Source organism: Triticum urartu, chromosome 2A (genome assembly GCF_056163025.1).
Source record: "Triticum urartu cultivar PI428250 chromosome 2A, HENAU_Tu73, whole genome shotgun sequence".
NCBI lineage: Eukaryota > Viridiplantae > Streptophyta > Magnoliopsida > Poales > Poaceae > Triticum > Triticum urartu.
Genome location: NC_141874.1, coordinates 654,111,573 through 654,137,366, shown reverse-complemented (window position 1 = coordinate 654,137,366; position 25,794 = coordinate 654,111,573). Strand labels below are relative to the sequence as shown.

The following is a 25,794-nucleotide window of genomic DNA, read 5'->3' as shown; positions in this document are numbered from 1 at the left end:
ATCCTTCTATTTTTCAAGATAATTCAGATTTGTTGGCGAAAAAGCGAAGAAATAGGTTCGTCATTCCATTACAATATCATCAAGAACAAGAGAAAGAACTAATATCCTGTTTTGGGATTTCGATTGAAATCCCCCTTATGGGTGTTTTACGTAGAAATACTATTTTTGCTTATTTTTGCTTATTTTGCTTATTTTACTTATGGGTGTTTTTGCTTATCGTTTTGAAAGATTTTTACAAGAGAAAGATTGTTTTGTGATCGTCCTTGATCAGCAAAAAGAGTATATAGCTCTTCGGGAATGTGCCATTTTGGGGATTCCTACTATTTCTTTAGTCGATACAAATTGTGACCAGGATCTCGCGAATATATCGATTCCAGCCAACGATGACACTATGACTTCAATTCGATTGATTCTTTATTTAGACTGATTTAATTGGAATCGATCATCAGAAGAAACAAGAAAGCTAGGGGAAGCACTATTTTACTTTATTTTCACTGATTCTCCCATATACTGAATTGAAAAGGTAGTCTTGATGCCCTAACTTTCGCGTAAGTACATGTATTTGTTGTTGTTTAGTAGCGTTGTATGTGCTGAGACATCTTGAGCTGAGACTTTGTCTCACACTATACATCTGCTCAGACAAGCTGAACAAATTCGAATTACGAATGTTTTTTTATTGGTGAATAAAAATTGAAAACCGTGAACAATTTTCGAAAATATGAAAAGAAATATTTAATCATTTTTTAAAACAAATTATTCAAACTTGGAATTCTCAACATTTTTTAAAGTTTTAAACAAAATTTGAATACTATTTTTTTGAAATACTGAACTTTTTTGCAATTTTTTAAATTTTGAACAAATTTTTAAATACTGAATTTTTTTTGCATTTTTTAATTTTGAACAAAATTTGGAATTTTGAAAGTTTAAACAATCTTTGAAATTCTGATTTTTTTAAAAAAATTGAACTAAATTTGGAATTCTGAATATTTTAAAAAACCTTAACATTTCTGAAAAATCTGATTTTTAAAAATATTTGATCAATTATGATTTCTGAACATTTTCTGCAAATTTAAACAAAATTTGGAATTATGGACTTTTTTGAAAAAAGAAACAAATATTGATTTTTTGTAGATTTTTTGAAACACATCATCGCTCGCTTCACTCGTGCATGCTGACCAGCGAACAGCTGCTTGGGTGTTCTCCCTTGTGGATGCTACGAGGGTATTTGGGTTGAGCTCCTGCATGCTGAGGAGGACCCGTGTAGGCTACCAAACACCCAAAAATGGATTGAGTAGGAAACTTTTGTCCTCATGCACCCTATCAAACACATGCTAATTGCACACGCAGGAAACGAGGCACTAGCATGAGCCTGGTCATAGTGGGGAGTAACTTATACTAGTGTCATGCATATGACACTAGTCTAAGTTACTATTTTCATAGTGCAAAGTAACATACTAGTAGTGTCATATGTAGCTTTATTTAATGGCTTGTAGACTCATCTTGTCTTGGTAAGCGTTATGTTACAGTAACACATTATGTTACCACTTCTCAGTAACTACATATCACATAAGCAAAAAATTTCGAAGTGCGCTATGTTACTACCTAAGTTACTCCCACTATGACTAGCTGAGGCGGGTTGTAGGTACAGTTTGCATGCACTCACATGCATGCAAGCCTCCTAATTATGCACAGAAAACAAGACGCAACATAGAGAGTAGAGAATAGAAAAACACATATATTGGTGCATGTTTAGCACGTGGGGCCTAATTTTTCTAAACATGGCTTGGTGGCTGGACGACCCTTTAAACCCGAATGAAGGGACTATAAGGAGGAAGAGAGAAGAAAATATGGAGACACGATATTACGTCTATGTTGGCTTATACATGCATTTGTTTCCTTTAGTTTGCCACTTAACTTTTGGGTGAACTTTTTGTTTACTTTATTTCACTCTAAGAGTTGTTGTTGTCTTCTTAAAGTGCCGACAAAGGAGAATGCAACACCAGTATAATGTTATGAAAATATGTTATTTGTTTGAAAAATGGTTTGATTATTTCTTTCCACACATTATGTATGCATGCGAAGAAGCTGAAAAGGACCATAATTTTAACATTGTGACTCATTTAGAGAAATAATGTGCCAATATTTATGAACAATATTGTAGAGTTATGACTTACATGCTAAAATCAAGAAGTTCGATGTGATGGACAACAACCCAGGAAATAATCACACAAGGAAAAACACTAAAAATATGGCCTATGATTCATCAACATTTCAGACTTTTGGTCAAACATCCTCTTGCAAGAAATTCAATATGGTATCAATACCGAGACATCTTGAGTTCAAGATCCGACCAAGGCAATATTTTATTTAAAAAAAGTAGTCTACATTGACCCCACAGCTAAGACCTGGCATAGACTAGACATATTTGGGGCCTACATTGATCCCATCTAATACTACATGATATAGCTAGATGTGGTGACGAGTGTTAAGTATATCTCCTGACATTTTCATGAATTTTAAATTTGGAGTGAATTAGATGGCGCATGTAATTCAATCAAAACAAGCAATGTTTTTGTTCACGCAAACTAGTAAAATTTGCAACAACCTCATCCAAAAGTGGTTGCTAGCTACTTGTCCACTACTTGCCATTGACATGTCATGTGCCTGCGACATGACACCTTTATTTATAAGGCATATGGTAGCATATTGTAAAAGGAACATTTTCGTTATCATGTAGAAACTTGGAAAAGTCAAAAGAATAATAGAGGATGTTCCACGACAATGTAGAAATATGGTAGATAACACATCTACATTTGTATAGTTGCATACACCAGTAGAGCTATGGCAAGGCTCAAAGGGCCATGGGCCACCCTGGGCCGTATCAAAAAGGAGTTTTACATAAAGGTAATCCCACAATAATGCATTGGTTTTTAATTTGGTAGCACTATTTGCACTATCCGGTCCGCCCAACATTTTTTGGGTAGCTCCGCCACTGGTTGCATATAACGTTGTTGGGCTCGAATATATGTGCATTAAACATCCCTAAAGATGTTTTGATTGGGGCCACTTTTAGACAAAAGAAGAGTCAAAGATGTTTTAATGTTACTAAAAGTGAGCCAGATCGATTTTGCTTGCATTGTGTTTCGGTTTTTGTTTCATTGTGTTCCATCCAATACACATTATCTTGGACACATATAGCATACTGCAATTATTTTTGTTATTTACACCAAATCATTATAAGAACTTCACATCAGCATGTTTCATGTTAGTTTCTATCCAATTATTTGTAAGCCAGAACATGTTTTGATGACATTATCTTTTATTAATGTTTATTGAAGATGTAAGATGTAACATAAGCATTTTTCATGGAATTGATAACCAGATGTACTAAGAAAATAAATAAAGTCAAATCAGTAAAGCAATATGGCATAGGTTGATTGTCATGTCTAGTTTATCTTGATGAACACAAGTGTTATGTACTATTTATGATTGGCATATAGGAAGTTGCAACAAACTTACTACCCCAAAAAAATATTATTAGTAATTATGAGTTTCATTTATTTCTTATATAACAATGTTACTGGAGCCTATGTTATTAAGATAATGGGGACCGAGATATAACTATTGCTAAGTCACAACTAAGATCATTTGATTTAAACACAAGCTCTGTGCAAGCACAAAAAGAACAATATCCCACAAGAAAGAACAGTAAGAACTTACTACCGACCAAGAAATAAATATTTTTGAATAGTCAACCGAGCCACAATACCTTGACAAATGTTAGACATTTGTCTTGCAAAATTTGAGTGGAAAATTGTAAGTTCACATCAAGTCCTCCATTCCGTAAGGTTGTCACTCTCTTATTTAAATCCAGTTATCCGACATGTATGTTAGAAAATAATGTTTAACGTGCTACCAAAGTTATGATTCTTTGTAAGTTCAACCCTCCACAATGAGTCAACTCTTGTATTTTGTTATATTATCTTCATATTATCATCCTCCATAAAATTATATACGTGGCGGGACTAAAAGGGTCCTATGATCCAGCCACGTATCACACATATGTTTCATTTTTCTGTTGTTACGCATATATGATGAGAAGTTGAAGATCGACCATTTTAACACTCCATAGACATTCGGCAAAAGCATGCATCCACATTTATGCCTAGTATTTTATTTGTCATAGGAATAATAGTTTTGAAGTATGGAACTGTTGTTATGTTTCTATCACTTTTAAATTAGTGGGGTCAAAGAATGTATTGTTATGTGTTTTCTCTAGAAACACATAAAGCAACCCGACCAAAAAATCAAGACAAGGGAAACAAGTAGTCTTTCGACCAATGTAAACTAGAAAATGTTCAACAACCTAGCTTAACAAAAAAAGTGTTAGCTAGTTCCATTTTGGAAAATCATTCATATTTCACCTGGCAAACAAAGGTACACCTTCATTTCTAACATAATTGATGACTTGTTAAGAAATATACTAGGTTCCACAGAAATTTTGAAAAATCAATAAAACGTGAAGCAGTGTGGCAGATAACACATTTGATTCCATATAGTTGTATAATAGTGCTAACAGTGTTGGCCTCAAATATATGTGGCCCAAATTTTATTAAAAAGAAAGTTATTCAATTTGGTGGGCGACAAGATTTGACACTAAACATGTCTAGGATATGTTGTATTCATACCACTCGCGGATGAATAGAAACGAAAGATGCACAAACGATATATTGAGTCATGTCCACTTTTTCTTTCATTCTATTTCATACAGCACACATTAAGGCCTCCTTTTATTTATAGGAATCCTATAGGATAAGATTGCTAAAGGAAAATTCCTATTGAGCTATTTGGTTCATATGTGTGGATTCCTATTCCTATGTAGGATTGCTTCATGTCTTTTGGATTTCAAAGGAATTATTTTAGCTCGGACCCAATGGAAACATTCGTATCCCATGAACCAAGTGACATATATTTTCTTATAGGAACTCTGATGACTTTCCTATTCCCATGATTTTTCTATCTTATGGACCGGATGAGGCCTACCTCTTAAAATAGCAAGTTGCATTTGGTTTAGGTTACCCCTTTGTAGGATTGGTAAGTATGTATAGAGGGAAGTGGTCGAATAGACTACCAAGGAAAATAATGGAATATGTTCCCAAGTTTTAATTTCTTGGCAGATTTTAGGCTTTTCTAGCAATCTATAGAGCACCATATACATGCAAGTCTAGAATATAGGCAGTGGAAAGTAAAGACATGCAAGTACAAAGTAAGAGAGGCAGAGTTGTGAAAATCGCAAGCGCAATTGGCTTGTTGAAGATTTTTCCTGTGGTTTGGATAATTGGCGCCATCTTACATGCACGTTGATGGAGGCTTTTGTCCAGGAAGGATCTAAGACCGCAAGGATTTCGGTTGCAAAATTCCACAAAGGAATAATGTCCATGAAGGACATGCCCATGAAGGGTCCACGAATTAGCAACCAAACTATTCCACCATGGCTTATGCCCACGAAGTACTAGCCTCACCAGGGTAGACCTTTGCGAAGTACGCGGTCTCTAAACCCATACAAACTTTTTTGGGTTCTTCACAAAGTTGAAGACTCCCAAGCAACACATAGCCGACCCAGGAGGTGCACACCCTCCCAAAGTAACAAGATAGAGGTTGTTGACAATAAATCCCTTGTTGATGCGCTTCAAAAGATAATCTACTCAACACTCAAACATGTTCAAGATTTAGCTATGGATTTGGAGAAGTAGGAGTGGAAATAAAGAGGGGGTTTTATATCAAAGGGTTTGATTGGATGGTCGGAGTAGAAAGTACTTTAAAACCAACACAAGGAGGTGGCGTTCTTTCTCAGAACAAATGATGGAAGTGGAGTTTGCTTCGAGATGAGCTAGCAGGATAGCTAGGGGTATATATAAACCGGGCCAAGAATCTGACCATTACTCACCTTTTTGCACAACTCAGAGGCTCCGATTGGTGTTGCTCGATGGCTCAGAAGTGACAAGTTTCATATGCATCGATAGGTCTAAATGGAAATCAATAAGTGGTTCTGAAGTGAGTACCTCAGTGGTGGTACACTCATTGTCAGCACTTCGAAAGTTTCAACTAGAATGGCTCAGAATTTCCGACGTGACAATAGAAGGTTTATGAGGTTTCTTCGGTGGCTCTGAATGGGATGCTTGAGGCGTCGATTGAAATAGGGTTTGGAACAACGACTATATCTGGATGGTATGGTGGTTTCGAGTGGAAGTGCTTTGGCATCATCGAGTTGCATGTCATTAGAAGATATAGTCGAAAACTTGAAGGAGTTTGATCTCTAAGCACATGGAGCAAAAGGCTCACAAGTCCTCATCCCATTTTGATAGTATCGTCATGCCTATATACTCAATGCGATATTGGGTCACGGAAAAAAGAAGAATCCTCTGGCTTGTCCAACAATTGTCTTTAAGCATTTTTAGTGATCACCTTCCATTCCAACGCTATTCCTATTGTTTTCTGAAATACTCCCTTCGTTCCTAAATATAAGTCTTTTTAGACATTTCAAATGGACTACAACATACGGATGTATGTAGACATATTTTAGAGTATAGATTCATTTATTTTGCTCCATATGTAGTCACTTGTTAAAATCTATAAAAAGACTTATATTTTGGAACGGATGAAGTATACTTTAAACTAGCATTAGTTCTTTGAGATATCTTGATATAAATTACCAAAATTCCCCTTGGGGATTAGATGCACTTTCACCCTTTTTACTAGAACATGCATAAAACCCAGTATAGGGAGTGTTTAATGTTTTACATTGCTATGAAATTGTTCTATAGTGCCAGAATAGTATGCCTGTGTCCTTTTTCACTTTTATTTGATGAAGCTAGAGAATAGAACATAGGGACTTTTCATGAGCTAGACACCATAAATATGGCACCACACCATAAAGCAAAAAAATGATCAGGCCACTTGTTACTATCTCTTTTGTCTCGACCTACATAAATGTTACTATTTCTGGCTCATATAAATGTTACTATTTCTGGTCCACAAAAATAGCAATTGCGACAAACTTACAAAAAATAGCATATTTCCTTCACTTGTGATGTGGCAATCATCTGGGAGCCTAGATTATCAAATAACATTTGATCAAATATTCAAGCTACCAAGAAAGAATTGTTCTTAACCATCCAATCCAACTACGAGATTGAGCTATAGTCACTCAGTAAAATAACATATTTGCATTGGAAAATTTGAGCGAAGACATAGTATTTTTAAGACCGCATCAAATTTGGATAGTTACATATCAAGTTCAATTTCTTAGGCCTGGTTCTTTGGGGGCGGCTTATGAAATAAGCTTGCAAGGGCCGCTTAGTACTTTAGAAGCCACCAAAAGAATTGGGCCTTAGTCCAGTACTCTTGCGTTTAAATCTTATTAATTGTTATCCCAAATATATGTTAGAAAAATGTGTTTATATCCGACCCTCTACGACGGGTCAACTCCATTAATCTTTCATTTTCCCTATCACTTTCATATTGTCATTGTCGATAATATATGTGACATGACACGGCCAAAAGTGCGCACTTGTTCAAAGGAGGCCGAAACCCCCCAGGATCGAGCGGCCAGGAGCGGGCCACGTCCCCTCGCCCCGGCCGCGACCCATCCGGGCCGTCCGTTGCACCGCGCGACACGGACGACTATGCGGCCACAGGCCCCGGCTCGACACACGGATCGACACATCACACGGCGCCACAGTGAAGTTGTTGTTCACCGTACCCCAATCTGTGACCACCACGCCACGCCATGATCACCACCACCGGCTAGCTGCTGATCGAGCTCCCCGCCCCTAGATTCCCAGCGCCTCCTCCCCATTCCTCTCTCTCTCTAGCCTCTTCTTGTGGTGTTTGTGCGGCGCACGCATGCCGCGCACACGGCCCCAACAGTGAGAGGGGGGGCTGGGCAGGGGAGGGACGCCGCCTGCGACTGCAAAGCTGTCATCTTCTGCCCCCGGGCCTCGCCTCGCCCCTAATAACAGTGGAGATTCCCGCCTCCCCGCCCCCAATTATGGATACCCGCGCGGGGAGGAGAAGAAGATAGGAGGGGAGGACGAGGCGCGAGGCCGCGGCCATTGCTCCGGCTCCAGGTGAGCGGCTCCGACCCCTCCCTCCCTCCCCTGCCCGGAGTCCTACCCGAAGGCCGGATGGCCGGATCTTTCGCTCGCCCCCGGGGCGGCAGGATCTTGGCGCCGTCTTCCTCGATTTGCCCGGTTTCTTTTTCTGTCCCTCGTATCCCTTTTTCCTCGCGGCCCGTGGTTTCCATTCCTAGGCGGGGCTGCTTGTCCCTCTGGTGGTTGGATTGCCAATCTGGTAATACCAGGTTGTTGCTCCCTACCAGTGCCATGGGAATTTCCTGATGCCTGCACAGCAACAGCTTCAGGTGTTCCTCTTCTTATTTCCTTCCGCCTCCCTTGCGGGCCGCGCTTCCGGGGCCAAATGCCACGGAAAGCTTAGCAGCTCGGCCTCCCAAGACTCATCACCAGGGGACTTCCGTTGCCGCTCTGTTCCTCCTACAAGCAACCAGCACCAATCCAGCTCGCGTGCCTTCAGCTTCAGGTTAAAGTTGCATTGCTCCAGCAAAACCGATTTCAGGCCTGCTATTGGCTGGAACAAGGAGAGAGCGCTTGCTGTTTGTTCCCCCCGATTTCTGGTCGGCGGGTTGCTTCTGATTTTGATTATGCCTTTTCTCTTTCAACAAAGTGCACGATGCCTTTGCCAAACTTCACCCGCGGTGCCGCCTGCTGAATTTGCGTCTAGGCCCTACCCTTTTTGCGCCGGTATTTTTGTTATCATCACAAGTAGTTGTGATGTGGATTTATGCCCATTCCCGCTGTTTAAAGGCAGAATTTGTGCCATGCCTTTCGCGAACAAACGGATGGAGACTTCCTTCGCCCTCTGGCTTTTGCAGATTCCACCATCTTATGATATTGCCTGCTTGGTTCTGCGGCGGATGCGCAGCAAGAATATACACATATATAGTGGGTCATATTCGTCGTACAGAGGATTCCTCTTATGATATTACCTGCTTTTGTTTGCGTGGTTGCAATCTTGCAAGAACCTATTCCCCGAGAATATCAGGCTATTCCACCAGCACTTGTTTATTCTCTTGTGTATAATAATAACCTGGATGCTCTTAGTTTCAGCATATATTTCCCGGTCCGATGCAAGTTATAGAGCGCAAACACATTTGCTAGATTTGTCCAGTGTCTCCTGACATTTTTACCTTGAAAGATTATGTTCTCAGACTTGTTTGTTCTCATTTTTAGGGCCATAGCTTCTCCTGTCCATCACATCTGTCAACTGTTCGGCACAATGAGGCCTTCAGATGACAGGATGCAGCTCTCAGGTTTGACGCAGTCGGAAGAGTCGTCGCTTGACGTGGAGGGGCATTGCTCTCACCACGAGGCATTTCCTTGTTCTCCATCGATGCAACCGGTTGCTTCTGGGTGCGTGCACACAGAAAATAGCGCGGCATACTTCTTATGGCCGACTTCAAACCTGCAGCATTGTGCGGCGGAGGGACGGGCAAACTACTTTGGGAACCTCCAGAAAGGATTGCTGCCGATACTCCCTGGAAAGTTGCCCAAGGGTCAGCAAGCAAATAGCTTGCTCGACTTGATGACCATAAGAGCTTTCCACAGCAAGATATTGAAGCGTTTCAGTCTCGGGACCGCAGTGGGCTTCCGCATAACAAAAGGGGTTCTCACAGAAACCCCCGCCATTCTTGTCTTCGTTGCTCGAAAGGTTCACAAGAAATGGCTTAATCCGAACCAATGCCTTCCTGCGATTCTTGCGGTACGAGAACCTCATTTTATCTCTTGTCTTATATTATTGGACAGGCTTGTTTTCAGACTTGGGAGTCGTTTTTGTCGTCGACTAATATCTTTCACTTGTCTGGATGATTACAGGGTCCAGGAGGTGTTTGGTGTGATGTCGATGTCGTAGAATTTTCATACTATGGTGCACCGGCTCAAACACCTAAAGAACAGATGTTTAGTGAGCTTGTTAATAAGCTGTGTGGCAGTGACGAATATATTGGTTCAGGCTCTCAGGTTCATACATCTATGCTCTTATCTGTATTGGTTTGCATTGCCTAGATATCATCTTCTTTAAGCAGTGAATGCTGCCATGTGTATAAATTGGATTGAGCACAGACATGCACTGCTAGTTATTCTCTCTATCTTGCCAGTGGGCCGTTCAAATTTTGTCAGGATTCTTTGGACAAAGTGAATAAAATTGCAGTGACGATAAGGTTATGACACGGGCTGATAGTTACTACTCCCTCCGTTCATTTTTATAAGTCGTTTCAGACAACTGAAAGTGAGCTGTTTTGCAAGCTGTCTGAAATGTATACAATTCCTTATAAAAGTGAACAGAGGGAGTATGTCAGTTCGCACTGTTATGCATAACGAAGAGCGACTAGAAGTCCTGCCAGTGCTAACTTTGTTCTTGTTTAGTTTAAGTAAATCTTTGTTCGTTTTTCTTGTGGTGGTCTCTAGAGCGCCAACTGGATGTAACTTGAGTTATCCCATCGTGAACTGATCAGCAATCAGAAGTAACTTTCTTGCCGGTAGTCTCTAGAGCGTTGTGTCATTTAATGACTAGAATGGTCTAAGTTATCATATGCAGCTTAACAATTGGGCCCCTGCATAAATCTAGTCACCACTCGTCTTTAAAACTCACGTACTATTTTGAATGACAGTTTTTTTTTCCAAAACATAACTGAATTATATACTCCAGAAGTTAGAGCAGCATATAGGGCATTGAATGATTCAATAGGGCATGCTTCTCATTTCCTGCTGAGAGTTCTCCATACGCTGTTTTACTGTCTCAGGTTGCAAGCCAGGATACGTTTGGAACTTTGGGTGCAATTGTGAAACGACGCACCAACAACAAGCAAGTTGGTTTCCTCACGAACCGGCATGTTGCAGTTGATTTGGACTATCCTAACCAGAAGATGTTTCACCCGTTGCCGCCGAATCTTGGGCCTGGTGTTTATCTTGGGGCTGTCGAGAGGGCAACATCTTTCATCACAGATGATGTTTGGTATGGAATTTATGCTGGAACAAACCCAGGTAGAGCAGCTACAAGTTATCTGGTTGATATAGGGAATTCATGTATTATTCACAGAATTGAACTTCAAAGTATATGTTATAGAGAAATGCCTAGTTAATGTTTCGTCTATTTAAACACAATGTCTTCAATTCATAAAATGAATAAATTAATGCATTCCACGAACACAAAGATAAGTTTGTGAAGCAGGACTTGTCTTTCTGATTGTACCAGTTTTTGTCAGTCAGTTCAACAGCAACTTTTGCTTTAGACTACATAGGAACAAAACAATATCTGTTTACGGGACAAAAAAAACTTAGTTTATGTTTTATATATGTAAATTTATAAACTTATAAGCTTCTCCTTCTGTTTAGTGCAGTTTTATATGATGCATATGTGCTGTTCTAATCCCCAAACATATATGCTGCCCCTCTGTGGATCTGCAGAGACATTTGTACGAGCTGACGGTGCATTCATCCCATTTGCTGATGACTTTGACATTTCCACAGTCACAACTATAGTTAGGGAAGTCGGTGAGATTGGGGATGTTAAGATTATAGATCTGCAGTGTCCTATCAAGAGCCTCATCGGGAGGCAAGTTTGCAAAGTCGGCAGAAGCTCTGGTCACACAACTGGGACTGTGATGGCATATGCCCTTGAGTACAATGATGAGAAAGGAATATGCTTCTTCACTGACCTCCTCGTCGTTGGTGAGAACCGCCAAACATTTGATTTGGAGGGTGACAGCGGAAGCCTTATTATCCTGACCAGCCAGGATGGGGAGAAGCCACGTCCTATTGGGATAATATGGGGTGGCACAGCAAACCGTGGGAGGATAAAGCTCACAAGTGAGTATGGCCCTGAAAACTGGACCACAGGGGTTGATCTTGGCCGCCTTCTTGATCGTCTAGAACTTGATCTTATAATAAACGACGAATCGCTCAAAGGTGAGTACCGCAACAGTTTCCTTCATGTTCCAGTGTTCTCCTGGAGTATCATGTTATTGGCATTTCATACTTGAATGTTGAATTACGTTTGCTCCAATGGTACAAGGCTGACGTAATTCATGTATAATAAAGATGCTGTGCAGGAGCAAAGAAAAGCCTTTGTGACTGCAATTAACTCTGCTATTGGGGAGTCCTCTGCGGTGACTGTTACTGCCCCAGAAGCCACCCCGGCAGAGAAGGTTGAAGAGATCTTTGAGCCTCTTGGGATCCAAATTCAGCAGCTGCCTCGTCATGACCTGGCAAGCGCCACAACCGAAGGGGAGGGCGCAGCCAACACACCCTCCGACATGGAAGAGCGTCAGTTCATCTCGAACTTCGTTGGCATGTCTCCCGTGCGCCGTGACCATGATGCTCGGAGGAGCATCGCCAACCTGAACAACCCGTCAGAGGAAGAGCTCGCCATGTCGCTGCACCTAGGCGACCGGGAGCCCAAGCGGCTCCGTCTAGACCCGGAGTCCAGCCTGGACCTTGAAAAACAGCCTCATCCGGACCCGGAACCGAGCCTGGACCTGGAGGAGCGACCTCGTCCAGACCCAGAAATGATGAGCCTAGACCTGGAGAAGCAGCCTCGTTCGGACCCGGAACCGGGCCTGGACCTGGAGAAGCAGCCTCGCTCGGACCCGGAACCGGGCCTGGACCTGGAGAAGCGCCTTCCAGCCGACCCGGAGCCGAGCATAGACCTGGAGAAATGAAGCGCTGATCCGAATGACATTTCTGGGATGAGCTTGCCCTGTGGACGATCAAAGCGAGTAGATGGAAGAACCCCTGCGGTTCAGCAAACTGAACCTGCAATGTTAGTTTATGTTAACTGCTACTATTGGCTTCGCAGGAAGCATATCGTATCATGTCATGTACTACTATGGCACTTGATTCAGCCCTTGTAGGATGTTGTTGGGTGGTATAGCCCTGCAGTTTTGCTGTGCTCATAAGATTTGATATACAGAATGCTGAATCTGAATCTCTTTTCTTGGAGAAGACAATGTGCTGGGACAGATGAGACTCTGGTTCACCCCTTGTAGGATGTTGCTAGATGATTGATCTTTCTATTGTGCTAATTATCATTAAATCTTAAGATGTACTCCTGTTCACTCGTTACTCAGATTTCTTTGATAAAAATTCTATTAAATTCAAAATAGTTTCATGATATGTACTTTTATATTATTTTGTTAGATGTTGGATTGTAGCACTGCAGTTTTGCTGTTCCCGTAAAATTTGACGGTATACATAATGCTGGATCTGAATCTCTTCTATTGGGAAAGAATGTAATAGGATTGACATGAGAACCTGGGATGATTGATCTTATAATTATTACTGAATCTTAGATGTGGTACCCCTAGTCTTAAAAGGACATGGAAGCCACTTTCGAGGTCGAAAGAATCCCCAATTGTAAGTTTGACCGTTAACTTATATACTATAGTAAGATATTTTAGATTCTTTTTGACATTTTTTGGGACAAATTTAAGCATATGACATTGAAAGATCCAATGAGAATATTTGAAAAAATGCTGTTCAAAATTGTAAATGTCCGACTGAAGCTATTGAAAGAAGTTTGGAATCTTCCACTCTTATTTTTGCGAATAGTTTGTCTAATTCACATCTAGATGTTTTTTAAGTATGTCACATCTAAACTTACACAAATAGATAATGCAGCACCAAGAAGTAAAAAAAAAAATAAGGACAAAAAAAATAGACCACAAACAGAATGGACATCGGCTTAGATGTGACACTGTCCTAGACAGACCCTTTTGCGAAATCTGGACAAATGTCACCAGCTCCAAAATCAATTAGACTAACCTCCGTTCAAGAATACACTAACAAAGACAGTCAAACACGAAAATGCTGAATGGAGCTCTGCATCCATAGAGACTGAATTTGAAATGATCAAAATTCATACATGTATGTTTTTTTTTGAAAAAATACACATATTCTTAGAGATATAATGTACAAGCGTGTAATTTTTTAAGACGAAATATGTTACACAAAAGAAAAAATATCTGTGGCTTTTTAGTATATGCAATATTCATCCTCAAAGTCCATGTTTTTTTTGCACAGCTCGCATTTCAAGGCATTTCATACACATCACATCCTTCTATACATGTACAACTTTTTTCAGTTTTCTTTTTAACTGAGAAGTTTGAACTTTGATTTTTCAAAAATTCCGGTCTCCACGAAGGCCGGGCTCCGAAACGCCCTACTCAGTCAAACATGTCTATCTTTTTCTGTTACTAAAAACATTGTCTATCTTTGACCATTTATATATACATAAATTAAAAAAATACGAATAGTCGTGCGTTCAGAAGCCTCCTCTGGACACCGACACGTGGGATCAAAGAGAGCGTGCGCAGTACTGCTGTCTATGTTCTCGCGAGTCCCTGCATCGTTCCGTACAAAAAATACAACTCCCCGAAGCCCGAGCCGTCGTACCACACCGCACGGCCCTACATCCCACGGACAGCCGGGGCCAGCAAGGGCCGGGTACCCCTGTCAGTGAAATAGCAGGGCGCCCGGGTAAGCAAAGCACGAGGAGGAAGCGTTAAACCGTGGCTTACTTCCCGTCCGTTCGCTGTTTTTTTCTCCCCGGGCGACTGGCGTACGGAACGGGATTGCGAAACCCTCACGCCTCCGGAATCCCCACCCCCGTCCAAACCCGGGCAAAACCATATACTCCAGCCACCGCGGAGCAGATTCCCCGCCATCCGCCGACGACACGCCACCCCCGTGCCGCTCCGATTCGAGCTTGCCGGAGCCCGGTTCGGCCGGAAGCCTCGCCCTCTCATGCTGGCCTCGCGGCTGGGGGCTTGAGCGTGCTTACTTAGGGCGGGATTTGGGCGGCGGGGAAGCAAGGATGTCGGTGCTGGAGGATCTGATCCGGGCGATCGAGCTGTGGCTGCGGATCGCCAAGGAGCAGGTGCCGCTGGTCGACCCCAGCCTCGACCCGGTGCTGCTCGTGCCCGGCATCGGCGGCTCTATTCTCGAGGCCGTGGACGAGGCCGGGAACAAGGAGAGGGTCTGGGTGCGCATCCTCGCCGCCGACCACGAGTGCCGCGAGAAGCTCTGGGCGCAGTTCGATGCCTCCACGGGTATGTGCAGAGCACCTCTTACTTCCTTGTCTCTGTCTGTCACCTGCTGAATGAGTTAATAGATTGCTGAATTGCTCGAGAACGTTATATGAGCTTGATTGTTTTACATGCTTATCTAAAGTAAGCAAACAATGAAGGGTAAACTGTTTTGTGTGCTGGAACGCTTTGCTTGTGTGATGATTAGAAGGCAAGTATCTGGAAATTGATGCAGCTTGTGTGGTTTGGTAGACACTTGCAATATCGGCATACTCTATCTGAATTAATGTTTTCGTTACGTTTGGATTAGTTATCTGAGCAGCTCGTAGGTATTAGACATACAGTGACTTTCATTGAAAAACTGCCGACTCGTAAGGCTTGTTCCTTCTTGTTGCATGTTATCTAGTGCTGATTCAGCAGAGCATTTCCTTTCGTCATGTCATTTGATGCCAAACTACTGTAATGGAGCAGGCAAAACTGTTTCCGTGGATGAGAAAATACACATCACTGTCCCTGAGGATAGGTATGGATTGTACGCCATCGACACATTGGACCCAGACCTGGTAACAAACTTATTTCACTTTTGTTTTTTCTGAATGAAGATTTACCTTTACTTTTCATTTACTTATGTGGTCTACAGGCAGTCAGAACAATAGATCATTGTACAACTATATGTATCATCTGATGGTTTTACCTTAGTCCTGTCCAACTCTATTAGCAGTAGTAAATCAGTTACTGCAGCAGATATCCGATATGCGCCACTCATATACTTCTAAAAATTTGCAGATTATTGGTGATGACAGTGTTTACTACTATCATGACATGATAGTGCAAATGATTAAATGGGGATATCAAGAAGGCAAAACTCTGTTTGGATTTGGTTATGATTTCCGCCAAAGTAACAGGTAAATTCCGCATCTGTATCCCTGTTTTGTATATGTCATCCCGTGTACAGCTGTATATGTTTTTTTTTTGGCCAAAAGTCATGCTATTTGGCGGCCATGCTAGTAGGTGTATAGAACACAATCTTTACGGGGTTGCTTTTTCTTTCAGATAATGTCAGTTTATTCAGTTCCTCCCTTATTTTGATACCTCTTCTTCTCTGCAGGCTTTCGGAAACACTTGACAAATTTTCTAAAAAGCTAGAGTCAGTATACACAGCTTCAGGAGAGAAAAAGATCAATCTAATAACACATTCAATGGGGGGATTGCTTGTTAAATGCTTCATGTCTCTTCATGGTGATGTGAGTACTTCTCCGGTTCTCCTTATATTTTGGGCCTCTGATGAAGTTTGTCATGCTTCGTGCCATGCTTAGATAATGTGGTTTTGTTTCAACAGGTCTTTGAAAAATATGTGAAGAGTTGGGTTGCAATTGCTGCACCATTTCAAGGTTTGAGTTGATTGAGCGTCTAAATTCTCAGGCTCTCTTGTTTCCACATTAATTAAACTTGAAATATCTATTGGATGTTCTCAGTTGCTACGGTGGAAGCTTGATACCTGTATCATTTTTCATGGAATACCTGCCAATTGTGCAACCATTGATTGAATGCCAACGAAAAATATTCCAAGGGATACTAATTTTAACTGCGATTGCCTTTGAATCTTGAGCTGGAAGTAACTTGCTGCTGCATGACAGGTGCGCCTGGGTACATAAATAGTGGTCTGCTGAATGGGATGTCTTTTGTGGAAGGATGGCAATCAAAATTCTTCATTTCCAAATGGACTATGCAGCAATTGGTATGCTTTGATAGCCTATCCATCTGTCTCATTGAATGCATGTATTCATGTAGTCACCATGATTTTTCCTTTTGAGAAAGAACTGAAAATAATTTTTGTGCTTCAGTTGATTGAATGCCCATCAATATACGAGTTGTTGGCTAGCTCAACCTACCACTGGGAAGATACACCATTGCTACAGATCTGGAGAGAGAGCTCAGATGAGAATGGTAAGAAAAGTGCCATTCTGGAGTCGTATGAACCAGATGAAGCAATAAAGATGATTCAAAAAGCTCTTTCCAAGCATGAGGTGAATCTTTTGCACTTCAAAAAATTTTAGCCACTATTGATGCTTAGATTCCTGACAATGAAATTATCATTGCAGATTATCGCTGATGGAAATCACATTCCTCTGCCCCTTAATGAGGATATATTAATATGGGCAAAGGAAACTCAAGATATCTTATCCCAGGCAAAGCTTCCAAAATCAGTGAAGTTCTACAATATTTACGGGATTGATTATGACACTGCTCATACTGTTTGGTAATTTACTATCTTTTCTACTTCTGGTTTTAATTCTAGTTTTAGCTCTTTTCATGTGCCAGTTAAAATTTTGATTGGTTCCACTGAAGTTTGGTTGACTGATGGATTAGTTGGGTTTTATAAATTTCTCAAGAAATAAGAATTGACTGGATGTTGTCTGCCTTAGCATGTTCTGGGGTTAATAGTGCTTAGTAAAATGAGTTCTGAACTTTTTCCAAAAGAGGCTGTCCTTTCTCTTGCTATGTTTGTTCAAATGTGACCTATTTCAGAAGATATGTTGCCTTTTGTATGAAGCAAGTCTTATAACCTAAAGTTGTGTAATGTGTATGCCAAGTTAGTAATACCCTTCTCTTTGCAGCTATGGGAGCAAACGGCACCCTATTTCAAATCTTAGTCACCTCTTATATACTCAGGTTAGTTCATTTGGTAAATGTTGTGTTTTGTCTATACCAAATTTCGGGATTCTTGGAGCACCAAGTAGCTCCCATTTGATTTGTCTGAACTATGTGTTATTTCAGGGTAAATACATCTGTGTCGATGGTGATGGATCCGTTCCCGCAGAATCAGCAAAGGTGTGATAATCTTCTTGCCCTTCTTTTTACTCACTGAGCATATGAAGGAAATATGCACCGTGGAAAATGGGCGTAATCATCCTTTCTTTTGTCAGGCGGACGGCCTTGATGCAGTGGCGAGAATTGGGGTTGCTGCTGACCACCGAGGCATCGTCTGCGACCACCGCGTGTTCCGCATAGTCCAGCACTGGCTGCACGCGGGTGAACCTGACCTGTTCTACGACCCGCTCAACGACTATGTTGTCATCCCAACCATCTTCGAGGTCGAGAAGCACCACGAGAAACGCGGGGACGTGACGTCGGTCAGGGAGGACTGGGAGATCATCTCCCACACCGACGGCGACGAGGCCAAAAGGCCGGCCGAGCTCCCCGCCATGGTCGGCGCGTTGTCTGCGTCTCGCGAGGGTAAGGATGGCCTGCTGGACGAGGCGCAGGCCACCGTGGTGGTCCACCCGGAGAGCGGAGGCCGGCAGCATGTGGAAGTCAGGGCTGTCGGAGTCAGCCACGGTGGCTAGCTACGGGCTCATACTATATTTATATACATAACTCATAAGTAGCTAGGCCGATTGTACATACTGTAAACCGTTGATGCACATAAGATGTGGACAGGTAGGGAATATGTCTCTGTAAATACATAACTTAAGCAGTGCTTGTAAATATCTGAACTTGGAAGCACAAGGTGCACTGGCTATGAGCACGAAGGAGGAAGGGAATAATCAGAGTGGATTACCAGGTTGTCACCTCGACAGTGTCTATCTGTTGGTTTGAAATGCTACTGGTAGTATACTCGTATTTCTTTTTGTTTAAGTCCAAGCCATAGGATCCGGCCACCTGTCCTGTGTTGCTACAGATTTAGTAATATGGACAGGTGGGAGTAGCTTTTCCGTATTAGTTTGGTTATTATTATTATTAGTGCTACTGTAATACTACAGCTCACGGCATTGCTTAAGCTGTAAGTATCGAATATTTCCAAAATAGCACGCATTTATTATATTTGCCGTTTCTACCTATGGACAAACAAAAGAGGTGTCTGACATTTGGCACCCTTGGCATTGCCGTAGGTTGCTTTGGAACATCCGGGGAACAGCAATTTTTTGTTTCATCTCTGATCGCAATGGCAAAAACTCAACTGGAGAATGTACTGGATGCTGAAAATAACTTGACATATCCAATTCATGGCCAACAAATTACAGGGAGGGGTTCCGCTAAGAAAGAAGCAACAAAGCAAATCGACTGATTGGTATGGTAACTGAGCGACATGGTGATTACAGAATTAAGCCAAATCCAAGATGTGCCAAGGAAACGACGATCCGATCGATGGCGAGCAGCTGCATGTGGATCATCATCCTGTGCAACATCGATCAGAGGCACATGTCGAGCAGGCAGCAGCAGCAGATTGCGGCACAGCTGCACGCAGATCAGAACAAACAAAACATGCAGAGGGATCAGACGGACAGTTACTAATACGGGTAATGGAGTTAGGTATGCATGCAGGCATGATGCACGACGCAAGTACGTGTCGTGTTAGACGAGTGGTCTGTGAATTACCATCCTTTCCAGAAGCCGTCGCTGCCGCGGCTCTGCGCCTCCGGCGGCGGCGGCGGCGGGGCCTGCTGCTGCTGGGGCGGCGGGTAGTAGTTGGCGGCGACGGGCGGCGGCGCGCCGTACGCCTGCTGCTGCTGCGGCGGGTACGCGCCGCCGTCCTTGGGCTGGTAGTAGTCGGCGGCGACGGGCGGCGGCGCGCCGTACGCCGGCGGCGGGTATGCCTGCTGCTGCTGCTGCGGCTGCTCCTGGCCCGGAGGAGGGTAGCCGTAACCGTTGCCCGGCGGCGGGTACGCCTGCTGCTGGCCCGGCGGAGGGTACGCGGTGCCCGGCGGCGGGTAGCTCATGGTGTCTCTCTTCCTCGATCGATGCCACCCACGAAATACTTGGCAACACTACACTGCGCGCTGATCTGAACTTTGTGAGATGTGTTCTTCCGCCGGAGCCCTGCGCTTTATATAATCCTATGTGCCGCGAGGCATATGCTGCCAGTGGAGTGCTGCCGGATTAATTAGGATTGTTTGGACGCGTAATCCAAAGCTGGCACTCATTTACTCGGTACTATACAAATCAGGGGGGCGCCGGCCGGTCGCATCTGCGTGATTAATCGCGTCACGTATACTAGACGGCTGCTATTTTGGTTCCTCCTCGTCGTTGTCCAGAACAAGAAACCGCTTCCCTCCCTCCTCCTAATTTCAGACTTCTGAACGCGCGCGCTTCTGTTTTCAAAGCAACTCTTGGAAATATTCTAGGCGTGGCGTGAGAATTTTTCAAAGCCTCTAAGGACCCGTTCGGCCGGAGCGGGACACGATTCCCGGCCGCGTCCTTCGGCCCAACAGCGTCGGCTTGTGCAGAGTATGCGGGTGTCTTGGAGTGTGGTGTGCATATGGCGACTTGTGGCGGCACTCTTCTTCTTCTTCAATCACGCTGGACGAAGAGGACAACATCAGGATCTAGCGGATTTGGAGATGATCCCCGGTCAACATGCCACAAAGACTCGATTACGTTGCCTATAGAGAGGCTGTTTAATAGGTTCACAAAACAGTACGAGCGTTTGATTGTGCGCAGAAAAACGTAGGATTATACACATTAGGATGTAGTGGATGGAATTTTTACTATGAAAACTGGTATTAATGGATCTTCAGGCAAAATATTTATGAATTGTAATCCTACGAATCAACCAAGTCATGTATGAAAAAAAAACCTAAGGATTAGGATGCTCCAAATTTCCTTTACAAATCCTTTGGATCGAAGATGCCCTGTATCCTAAGGAAAATTTCTATGGATTCTAATTATACGAATCAAACAACCCCATGTACGAAAAAATCCCGACGATTAGAATCCTTCGAAAATCCTTTAGAAATTCTTCAAATCAAATGGGTCCTTAACCTATGGAGGATTAGTTACATAATGTGCCTCTTCTGATTCAAAGAAAAAAGTGAAGGGAACACATAGGAATAAAAAATACGTAGGGCTCCTTTGTTACAAAGGAACGTACCAAAAAAATATGTAGAAATGTCCTACATTTTTCTTTGATGTTAGTTTCAGAGAAAAAACGCAAGAGTTTTACAATTGCACGAAGAACAAAATTGAGATTCTTAATGGCGTAATAAACATGTTAATTATACCTTTCCACGTGGTTTGACTTTGACTTGACTCTATTTATTAGGATTCATGTGTTTTTCCTATTCATTTGAACCAAATACCCAATTTTGCGAAATTCCATGTTTCTCAATCCTCTGTTTTACACATACACTTTTATAATTTTTTTTGTTTTTTTTTCTTTCCTGCATTTTTTAATTTTGTGAACCAATGGAGGCTTGGATCTACAAATTTACGTGCACTCTTCCCCCAACCCTCCCTTTTCTCCACACCGGGCCTCTCAGATTTTCACGATGAACCAATCACGTCATCATGTTAATCAAATTCGCGATTCTTTTTCCATAGGTATGGGATTACTTGTGTGAAATAGGAAAACCGATGTATTCCTATTATCTACTTTTCTTAATTACAGAACAAATCTTTATGCCTAATCTCATGCACGAATTACGAGGAAGCAACCAACAGTAGATACATACTACCTCTGTCCTGATTTATTAGTCCCCTTGTATTTTGGGTCAATTTTTGACCTTTGATTTAACTATCAAAAATAAGTTATACACCACAAAGATAGTATCATTGAAGCGACTTTCGAATATGGATCCAACCATATAACTTTTGCGACAAACAACTTATATTTTGTTAGTCAAATCTATGGTTAAACTTGGACATAAAATACAAAGGGGACTAATAAACCCAGACGGAGGTAGTACTTGCTTAGCTATAGCACATATTAAAGAAAAAAACCTCTTTCAAGCAAACTGCTCCACTACTAGATGTTGTGTTAAGACAATTATCAGATAACATGCCTCCCAATGAAACAGGTCAGGTTTAGAGTTCTGTAATATGTGAAGTTCAATATTTTAAGGCAGTGTCCAATATGTTCTTTTGCATGAGGACAATAATTCTTGCCATTTCCGACATTGTGTCTCCCGAGATAGCTAGCTGGTCAAATTTGACGATCCACGCATAGTTGACATTCAACACTCACCATGGCCCGCCACGGAGCAAGTTTTTGTGAACATAACCGCCACGGAGCAAGTTAATTTGCAATCACGTATCTTAAGCCAATGCTTGGCCATATTTTTACCCAACCGGCCAGCTCCCTAGCCTTTCCGTCGACTCAATTCACAATCTGAAAACCATCCATTTAAATTAAAAACCCCATGCAACATGTTTGTCGTGAGACAACATTTTTCATTCTAAACACGTGCATGTGGTATAAAAAATTACTGTATGCGTCAGAAAAATAACCCTTTGCAACAACTAATTGGAGAAATTGCAACATATGCAACAAGCAAATCATCGGAAGTAACACATGCAATTAAATAACAACACAAAACAATTCTGGAGCATGAACCGAATCATTCGACCAGACAATCAGAAACCTCTGAATGTCGCCTGGAATCCTGGTATACTGGTAGGGGTGGAAACGGATCGGATGCGGATCGGATAGTGCTCTTACCACTTCCATTTTCATATTTTCAAAACGAATACGAATCCGAATACGGATGTTATCGGATACGGATGCGGCTTGGATATTATTCGAATACAGATACGTATCGGATATTTTCTTGATTCGGATCGAATACGAATAATATCAACATATTGCTTAAGTAAATTAGTCGATACCTATGTGACCTAAAATAATCAACTTGTGACATACAATAAGTCAATGATAAATAGGTTTATGAATAAATACTATTGTAATGCATAATAATTTATAAGTTTAATCATATAAAGAGTAAAATTTGACCACTTATTTGGCTTTTATGTTGGATAATTGGAATATTGGACCTAGAATTTTAAAAATTACCTCCCATAATCTTATTCGGATACGGATATATCCACTTCCATATCCATATTTGTGTCAAAATCTTCTACCATATTTTATTTTTTATTTTTTTAATAAATTCGGATACGGATAATTTCCATTTCCATTTTGGTTTGGATGCGAATGTTTCGGATACGAATAGGCATTTTCTCGAATACGAATATCGGATATTTCGGATTATCCGCTACCACTTTCCACCCCTATATACTGGTGTTGCGTGTAATTCGTAGCCAACAAAATGAAGACCACTGTCGATAACAAATTTTCTTTTTGCAGGAAAACAGCAGATAACAATATCAATGATACAGTAGAGGCCAAAACCAAGATGCAAAATTAACTAGTAATAGGAGTACAATTTATAAACTAAAACAGCGCCACTTATTTCCGAACGGAGGTAATAGTACAATTCGATGCAGTGATCTACACCGAACACCGTCATACAAATCTCGATCCGAACAGCACAAATACTACGTACGATAGAAACAAACTGTATATGAGCAGCTCCTAGTAGATGTAGATCGATCATCGTAGGATATCCTGGTGTTGGCGGTACGAACTCTTGTGATCAGCAGCACGTGTCGAGCAGACAGCAGCAGCAAATCGCAGCACAACTGCAGATGAAAACGGACCACGTCAGGTTATAGAAGAAATCAAAACAGACAGCAGTGGGTAATCTTGACGATCGAGTGGCCGTACCATCCTTTCCAGAAGCCGTCGCCGCTGTCCTCCGGTTCCGGCGGCGGGGCCTGCTGCTGCTGGTAGCTGGCGGCGACAGGCGGCGGAGCGCCGTAGACTGGAGGCGGGTAGGCCTCCTGCCCCGGCGGCGGGTACGCGGTGCCCGGTGGCGGGTAGCTCATGGTCGACGCCGCGGTCGAGATCGCACAGAGAAACGCAAGACGGCAGAACTAGTGCAGTGGCGATTGCTGTACCTTGGCAGGTGCTCTCTGCTCTCGAGTTTGTGATGTTCTTCTACCGGAGCATGGCGACCCTTTATATAGTGATTGACGCCACGAGGGTACGTTGCTTAGCCGCGTAAAACTATGGCGGTTGCACACATATCCAAATTTCAAAGGGTCGCCGGTCCGGCGATCACACGGATGCATCGATTCGCGCACGGCGGCGATGGCGGGTTTCACTTACTCCGGTAACGCGGTTTTGAAAGGCGTCACTCGGAAGGAGAGACATCGGTCCACATTTGCGTGTGCTCACGCACTCCACGCCTCCACCGAACGTCGGCTAGCTAGCTGATTCCCGTTTGGATGTGTGCTGGACTGGACTCGGTTCCATCGGGTTCTGCGCCGCCGTTTCGAACTGGTCCACCGTTGAGACGAGAAGTTCCAAACGAATCGGGTTCCATAGCTGGCGAGGTTTGATTTATGTTTTGAGTTTGTAGAACTTTTCTCTGAAATTTCATACTACCTTGTGTGGCGTCAGCTACACTATTTTGTCTAAGAGCAACTCCAACGCGCCGATCCAAACGAACGCACATTTTGTCCGTTTTTCGTTCATTTGAATCGGCCGCCCGCTTGGCGTCCGCATTGTTTTTGTTTTGGATCGGCCGTGTGTTCAACACGCGCGATCCATTTCATGTCCACGCATAAATTTAACAGGCTCGCGATCATAGATCATGTCAGCGGCCATGCCATCACCCAATATTAATACCAGTGCCATGTCACCGGCCGGCATATAATGCCAGCTTCCAAAAAACCACCGCACAGTTCATGCTGGCGCACTTGCCAGCGGCCAGCACACATGCCAACACATAAAAATGGGTGGAAATTCGACCACGCCATCTCGGCCATGGTCATGCCAGCAGACTTGTCGGTATATAAAAAAGGGATGGTGCTCTCCGCCATAGATCACTCGTCGTCGAACTTGAGCATGTCGGCCTGCATCTTCTCGAACCATGCATGGTCTCTTCCTCGGCGACATGGTGTCCAGGTCCACTTTCATGATGTCCACCCCCGTCATCATTGCTAGCGAGCGTCACTTCTTCCACCTTGGTCTTGGCATTGGCGGCCTCGATCTCGAACATCTTGGCTTACTTCTCCGCACCAAGCTCAAGCCTCCTTCTTTGGATCTCCATGAAGGCATTTATTTGCTCTTCCTTGTCTTGCCGGCGCTTCTCCTCCCTCGTGTCATTCTTACTAGTCATGCCCTCCACGGTTGCAAGCAAGACAATGGATGCCGCACCGTGCTTGTCCTCCTTCTTGGAGTTGGTCTTCCCCCGTAGCCGTGGCTTTTCGCCCCCCAAGCTCCTCCACGGCTTTCTTCCCCCACGCGCCATGACAACGGCATATTGCGCCTTGAACTTCTCCTCACCGTTTATGACCATCCAACAATGGGAGAGGTTGAAGGACTTGCCCTCATATTAGACCTTGAATGCCTCAAAAGCTTGGAATGCCTACAAATGAATAGCATGCAAGCATATGGGCAAATGGACATGCAAGCATAACGAATAAAAAGAGGGGTGCATGTATACCATATCTTTCATGCCAATGCCGCTCACGGGGCATGCCTTGATGCTCTCAAGGGTGGCACAAAACTTATTGCACTCTTGTTGTATCACCCTCCATCGCTTTGAGAGGGACATCCATCCACGCTTGTTTTGCATTTGATACGGCACAAACTTCTTATGTTCATGGTACTCACAATGAACACGATGCCAAAAGGTTGATGCCTTTTGTTCGCCGACCTTGGGGTCTTTCAGAATGTCCCTCCAACACTCACAAAAGAGTATGTCCTCGGACGACATGTAGGCCTTCGTTCGCTTGCTTTTGCGCTTCGGCTTCGCCCCGGCTTGGTTGTCGAGCTCGTCCTCGAACAAAGC

The 25,794-nt window shown here is 42.8% G+C and overlaps 3 protein-coding genes and 1 long non-coding RNA gene across 7 annotated transcripts; 2 read left to right on the top strand and 2 right to left on the bottom strand.

Moving 5' to 3' along the window:
* Nucleotides 1-7,766: 7,766 nt before the first annotated feature.
* Nucleotides 7,767-13,093, top strand: LOC125539469 (protein NARROW LEAF 1). Of its 3 annotated transcripts, none has more exons than XM_087544760.1 (6): nt 7,767-8,129; nt 9,309-9,837; nt 9,951-10,094; nt 10,877-11,117; nt 11,469-12,041; nt 12,174-13,093. In XM_087544760.1, exons 2-6 carry the CDS (start codon nt 9,355-9,357, stop codon nt 12,791-12,793), a joined length of 2,061 nt encoding a protein of 686 aa, XP_087400886.1. In that variant the 5' UTR covers nt 7,767-8,129; nt 9,309-9,354; the 3' UTR covers nt 12,794-13,093. The 3 variants fall into 3 exon arrangements, with proteins under 3 accessions (XP_087400886.1, XP_048558885.1, XP_087400888.1); XM_048702928.2 differs by having other exon boundaries at nt 7,778-8,129; nt 11,541-12,041; XM_087544762.1 differs by lacking the exon at nt 7,767-8,129 and adding an exon at nt 8,241-8,598 and having other exon boundaries at nt 11,541-12,041.
* A 1,571-nt stretch (nt 13,094-14,664) lies between these two features.
* Nucleotides 14,665-18,729, top strand: LOC125539470 (alpha/beta-Hydrolases superfamily protein). Of its 2 annotated transcripts, XM_048702929.2 has the most exons (11): nt 14,667-15,181; nt 15,629-15,720; nt 15,944-16,062; nt 16,266-16,401; nt 16,497-16,548; nt 16,795-16,895; nt 17,002-17,184; nt 17,260-17,417; nt 17,776-17,830; nt 17,936-17,989; nt 18,085-18,729. In XM_048702929.2, the coding sequence occupies exons 1-11, from the start codon at nt 14,947-14,949 to the stop codon at nt 18,502-18,504; spliced, it is 1,605 nt and encodes a 534-aa protein (XP_048558886.1). In that variant the 5' UTR covers nt 14,667-14,946; the 3' UTR covers nt 18,505-18,729. The 2 variants fall into 2 exon arrangements, with proteins under 2 accessions (XP_087400885.1, XP_048558886.1); XM_087544759.1 differs by having other exon boundaries at nt 14,665-15,181; nt 17,776-17,989.
* A 402-nt stretch (nt 18,730-19,131) lies between these two features.
* LOC125539472 (uncharacterized) lies at nt 19,132-20,033 on the bottom strand. The gene is made up of 2 exons (XM_048702930.2): nt 19,538-20,033; nt 19,132-19,396 (listed from the first exon to the last, which is right to left on the bottom strand). Exons 1-2 carry the CDS (start codon nt 19,876-19,878, stop codon nt 19,351-19,353), a joined length of 387 nt encoding a protein of 128 aa, XP_048558887.1. The 5' UTR covers nt 19,879-20,033; the 3' UTR covers nt 19,132-19,350.
* A 3,184-nt stretch (nt 20,034-23,217) lies between these two features.
* On the bottom strand, nt 23,218-24,094 carry LOC125533897 (uncharacterized). Its single transcript, XR_007294381.2, has 2 exons — nt 23,661-24,094; nt 23,218-23,575 (listed from the first exon to the last, which is right to left on the bottom strand). It is a non-coding gene; the product is annotated as an uncharacterized LOC125533897 (long non-coding RNA).
* Between the last annotated feature and the right edge of the window lie 1,700 nt (nt 24,095-25,794).